At 37.4% G+C, this 6,018-nt stretch overlaps 1 protein-coding gene across 1 annotated transcript; it reads left to right on the top strand.

Annotated features, from left to right (window-relative positions):
* The first annotated feature begins 1,277 nt into the window (after positions 1-1,277).
* LOC104084695 (uncharacterized) lies at positions 1,278-2,921 on the top strand. Its single transcript, XM_009588618.2, has 2 exons — positions 1,278-1,579; positions 2,753-2,921. The coding sequence occupies exons 1-2, from the start codon at positions 1,278-1,280 to the stop codon at positions 2,919-2,921; spliced, it is 471 nt and encodes a 156-aa protein (XP_009586913.2).
* Positions 2,922-6,018: the final 3,097 nt, after the last annotated feature.

Here is a 6,018-nt window from a genome sequence, read left to right as displayed (position 1 = left end):
TGACTTATCTCAGATAACCTTATTCCTAATCTTATCTAATCTGGTATTCCCACACATCCATCTCAACATCCTTATTTCAACTACTTTCATCTTCTGGACATGATAGTTATTGACTGGCTAACACTTTTCCCCATACAACATAGTCAGTCTAATCACTACTTTGTAGAACTTAACCTCTAAGTTTCAATGGCACCTTCTTATCACGCAAAACACCGGAAGCGAGCCTCCACTTCATCCACCCTACTCTGATACGATGTGTGACATCCTCATCAATCTTCCCATCATCTTGTATTACAGACTCACTAGAAAAATAACTTTAAAAATTTTCAGATTAAGATCGAAGCTTCAAATGAGTCTTAAAAAGAAAAAACTTAGTTGTTGGAATAAGAATCACAACAAGGGAAGTCGAGCGAAGCCGAACTATAAAGACCACGGAGAAGAAAATCTTAGTCGAATGACCCCCTTCCTAGAAAAAATCGAGATAAATATCGTTAAGATGAAAAAGTAGAATTAGGCTGGACAGAAATATGTCGGAAATTGGGCTTTTCGGTGACCTGTCATTTTTTCGGCTATAAATGATTATCTTGAGAATATTAATGGTCATTGAAGAGTTGTTGGAGAAGAGAAATATTGTGGGTCTTCATGCTCGATAGAGAAAAATGAGAAGAAAGAGAGAGATAAGCCAATCATTTTTGAGCTATAGTGTCAATACAATTGTTGACTAAAAGCATGTTTGGCCAAACTTCTCAGAGACTAAAAGTACCCATTTTGGTAAAAAGAATACTTCTTTTTTGAAAATTTGAGGTATTTGGATAAGACGGAGAAGTACTTTTGAGCAGTAGCATAAGCAATTTTTTTGCTTTTAGGAAGAAGCTATAAATTGTAGCTTCTTCCAAAAAGCAGAAGCAGAAGCTGAAGCAGAAGTAGAAACAGAAAATTAATTTTTTCAAGACATAAATATCCTTGCCATAAGTTTATATTCCCAAATTATCCCTCAGTAATTTAACCTTATCTTCTTTTTTTATTTCTTTCATCCATTTTCTTTTCTTTACTATTTATTTTATTATATTTTTATTTTCTTTTTTTAACATTTTTATTATTTAGAAGAGGAAAATCAACATAGCTTGTGTTCGGGAGACTAGATGGGTGGGTACTAAGGCTCGAAATGCAGATGAGTTTAAACTGTGGTACTCAGGAGGCGAGGGAGGTAATAATGTGGTAGGTATTTTGGTTGACATAAAACTTAGGAAGTGGTAGAAGTTAGGAGGGTGAACGACATGCTGATGACTATTAAGGTGGTTGTTAGAGGGTTTACTTTAAACATAATTAGTGTTTACGCACTTCAAGTGGGTTTGGACGAGGAGGTTAAAAGACGTTTCTGGGATAATTTTACCGGGTTGTTCCGTAGCATTCCGTACATCGAGAAGCTTATCATAGGAGGAGATACCAATGGCTACATCATGATGACTTCAGGGGGTTATGACAGTGTGCATGACGGCTTCAGTTTTGGAGATAGAAACGGAGGAGGAACTTCATTGTTGGATTGTGTTAAAGCTTTTGATTTGGTGATTACTAACTCGTATTTCTCGAAAAAGAGGAACATTTGATCACCTTCCAGAGTATGATGTATTAGCTTCAAGGTATCATGCATTGATTTTGATGATAACAAACCAATATACTTATTAATCAAATAACACTTACTTGTGGTAAACTTATTCTCGCACAGGTTTGTTCAAATAAGAAGATGTTAGCAAGGATCCAAAGAAATATGAGAAAAAGAATATCATGTGATGAATTTATGAGCGAAAATATTATCAAGGAAGAATCTACGAAAATTATGGAAGGAAAGTTTTTCAATATCTTGAAAGGAAAGTTGCTAAAATCATGGAGAAGATCTATTATTTTGTGGAAGGAAGATACTATATGGAAGAGATACTACAAGGCCAAGGAAGAATATATTTTCTATGGAAATAAAATATTTTACGGGTATAGTATAATCTATATTATGGAAAGAGATTATTTTTCAAGATCAAGAAAGGAATATTTCCCATATAATAGAAGTTCAAAGATATTTTGAGATATGTCCAATAAGAAAATGTGTTACTTTGTCCAAGGAATATTATTGTGACTACCAACTGAAGGATGGAGAATATCTATTAGTGATACAAGACATGACCATATATAGACTACGGTGGAATTAGTTACAAGGCAAAAGAAGACTTGGAAAACCTTTCTGTACCTACTCTCTGAAGGAAAAAAAATTACCCTTAATTTAAGGGAATGCCAAATTCATGTATGTGCACATGAAAAAGAATAGGGAAGGATTATCTAAGATTATTCCATGATGAGCAACTACAGCTAGAAGACTAGTCTTATGGGTTATCTACAAGGAAAGCACCAACAGATTCTTAAAGTTACTATATATCGTGTGATTATACTTTAAGGCTTGACAGAAGAAATTGATGTTACCCTTGGAAGAGAATAGTTCAAAAGCTCTACAGACAAAGTAAGAAGAATATTAGGCAACGGTTATTGTGGACACACTTAGAAGAAAAGAAAACTTATTTCAAGGACTGAAGATCTGAGTACTTGAATACAAAATCTACTGCACAAGGAAGTGAGCGTGACTTTGCAAATTAAGGGAGCACAAAGAAGCGGGAATCAATAGGCATATCTGGAAAAAGGAAATTGTGATCAAGTGCTATTCCAAAGAATGCAAAAGCTCCATAATTAAAATGGTCAATTTCAAAAGGAAAGCTTATATTGATAAAAGATATCCTAGTCTACCTTACAGAGCAATGTTGGCAACAGTCAAGAGAGATCTAAAACAAGATATTACTCCAAGAATCAGGGGAGCAATCAACAAACGGCTACAAGAAAGATTGGAAGAATCTTCAAAAATCCCTGGGTTTATGCAATAGCGAGAACAAGTTGAAAATGCTATAAAAAGAGGAGCTCTATAAAGAAAGAAGGGTACGCAACCTTCTATACAATTGTCTACCTTCTTTATTCTATTCTTAACAAGTATTGTAATTTACTTTTAGTAGATTTACTGTATACACAAAAGAGTGAAGGGAGACAGAAAAATATTGGAGAGGCAGTATTCCTGAGAGGTTGTGTCATTATTTATTTCTTTGATGAGAGAGTGAAAATCAAAGGGTCATTGTTGGTGAGCAAGTAAAAACTAACCTTTTGCGTTGTTGGTGTACGTGTTAAAACCAATCCTTGTTCGTTATTGGTGAGCGAGAGAAAACCAACCTTGTAAACATTGGTGGTGAACGTTGAAAATCACACAAGTTGTACTCAACTCATATTACAAAGAGCTAAAGAGATAACCTCCTTGCAACCCAAGGGGACTGGATTCGGATACCACATTGGTTCAGAACCAGTATAAAATTCCTGGTATCATTTACCTTACTGCTTTCATATTTTATTATAAGTCATTACTATTTGTTGAGATTAGTATTTGATTGAATCAAAGTACTAACAATATTGTGCATGTTGTCTCCGTATTAGTCGATTAGGTCTAAGGAGTAGTCGACTAGAAATTTAAAAAGGCTACAATTCACCCCCTCTTGTACTTTCATTATGCCTAAGACCCAAATTTATTATCTACTCCTCCGAAAGTGTTATAGAGGTCTATGCTTTGCAAGGTTATGCCAAGTTAGAATCTCACGACTCAACATAGGCTATTGGAAATGGATTTAAAGATCATGAGGAAGAGGGAAAAAAGGGTTGTGTATGGTCAACCTAGGATTAGGTGGGGTGACTTGACTAATGACAAAGCTCAGGAGTTGGGGGAGAAGTTGCTGGTTGTAAAGGCTTGGAGGAGCAGTATGGATGCGAGCTGTATGTGGACCAAGATAGCTGAATGCATTAGAGTAGATGCGAGAGAGGTGTTAGGGATCATGAGGTTTTCTCTGGCAGCCACAAAAGGGGACTGGTGGTGGAGTGAGGAGGTACAAGAAAAAATAAAAGCCAATAAAGCGGCATATTTGAAGCTAGTAGAGAGCATAGATGAGGAGGATAAGAGGACGAACATGGAGTGGTATAGGAGGGCTAAGAGAAGGAGGTGAAGTTAGCGGTTACTGCAGCTAAGATTGCAGCATTTGGACGTTTGTATGAAGAGCTTGAGGCTAAAGGTTGGGACAAGAAGTTGTACATGCTAGCCAAGATGAGAGAAATAAAAGCTCGTGATTTGGATCAAGTTAAGTGCCTCATAGATGATGAAGGCAAAGTTTTAATGGAAAAGGCTCATATTAAGCGAAAATGACACATACTTCCGCAAAGTCTTGAATGAAGAGGGTGATAGGAACATTGTGATGGGTGATTTGGAGCACTCCGAGAGTCGTCACAATTTTGAGTATTGTAGGCGTATAAGAGTGAATGAGATCGATAGGGCTACGCGTAAGATGCATAGGGGTAAAAGCAATCGGGCCAGACAAAATTCCTGTGGAATTTTGGAAGAATGCAGGTAGGGTAGGTTTGGAATGGCTCACTAGGTTGTTTAACGTCATTTTAAGGATGAAGAAGATGCCGAAAAATAGAGGTGGGTACTATGATTCTATTGTACAAGAATAAGGGTGATATCCAAAATTGCAATAATTATAGGGGTATCAAGCTGCTAAGGTATATGATGAAAGTTTGGGTGAGGGTGAGGAGAAGTGTATCTATTTTTGAGAGCTGGGCTATTCGACTACGGAAGTCATTCATCTTGTGAGAAGATTGGTGGAGAAATATAGGAAAATAAATAAAGACTTGCATATGGTGTTCATTGACCTAGAAAAAGCACACGACAAAGTCCCGAGAGAGACGATATGGAGATTTTTGGAGGCTAAAGGGGTCCCTATAGCCTATATTAGGGTGATTAAGGACATGTATGATGAAGCTAAGACCCGGGTAAGGACAACAAGAGGATACTTGAAATACTTTTCGATTGTGATGGGGTTGCAACGGGGATCAACCCTTAGCTCATTTTTATTTTCCTTGGCGATAGATGCACTGATGCGACACATTCAAGGGGAGGTGTCACAATGTGTGTTATTTGCTGATGATATAGTTTTGATTGACAAGACACAGGGTGGTGTTAACGAGAGAATAAAGGTTTGGAGGCAGACCATAGAGTCTAAAGGTTTCAAGTTGAGAAGGACTAAGACGAAATACTTGGACTACAAGTTCAACGACGTAAACCAGGAAGTGGACATGGAGGTAAGGCTTGATACATAAGTCATCCCCAAGAGAAGAAGTTTTAGGTACCACCCAGGAAGCGGACATGGGGTGAGTCTTGATACACAAGTCATCTCCAAGAGAGGAAGTTTCAAGTATCTTGGGTCAATAATACAAGAAAGTAGGGAGATTGATGAGGAAGTCACACATTGTATTAGAGCAGGATGGATGAAATAATGGCTTTTGGTGTCCTGTGTGATAAGAATATGCCACTAAAAAGATAATTTCTATAAATTGGTGGGTAGACCGAATATATTATATGGGGCAGAGTGTTGGCCAATCAAGAACTCTCATGTCCAGAAAATAAAAGAAGCTAAAATGAGAATATTGAGATGGATGTGCGGGCATACCAGATTTGATAAGATTAGGAATGAAATTATTTGGGAAAAGGTGGGAGTGGCCCTCGTGGAGGATATGATGCGAGAGGTAACGTTGAGATGATTCGGGTATATGAAGGGGAGAATACTGATGCTTTAGTTAGGAAGTGTGAGAGGTTGATCTTAGTGGGGATGATGAGGGGTAGATGTAGGCCAAAGAAGTATTGGGGAGACGTGATTAGGAAAGACATGGCATAACAGGATCATACCGTGGACATGTACCTTGATAGGAGGGTGTGGAGGTCGAGAATTAGGGTAGAAGGCTAGTAGGTGGCCGAGCGTTTTGCTCTTTCTTTATCTGACAGATAGCATTAGTGTTAGTATGGAATCCCTTTTACTCTTATATTGCTATCTCTACCTATTGTTTGATTGATATCTTTCGCTTTGATTTTTTTAATATCTTGTTGTTGTTATT

The sequence above is a fragment of the Nicotiana tomentosiformis genome, chromosome 6 (genome assembly GCF_000390325.3).
Source record: "Nicotiana tomentosiformis chromosome 6, ASM39032v3, whole genome shotgun sequence".
Lineage (NCBI taxonomy): Eukaryota > Viridiplantae > Streptophyta > Magnoliopsida > Solanales > Solanaceae > Nicotiana > Nicotiana tomentosiformis.
The sequence above is the reverse complement of the archived record's forward strand: the minus strand, read 5'-3'. Positions and strand labels throughout refer to the sequence as shown.

Excerpts from the sequence above, each read along its gene's own strand:
- LOC104084695 (XM_009588618.2), top strand. The coding sequence starts at position 1,278 with ATGCTGATGACTATTAAGGTGGTTGTTAGAGGGTTTACTTTAAACATA. Across the intron at positions 1,580-2,752 it reads GATTTGGTGATTACTAACTC|GAAAGCTTATATTGATAAAA; the intron begins GTATTTCTCGAA and ends CAATTTCAAAAG.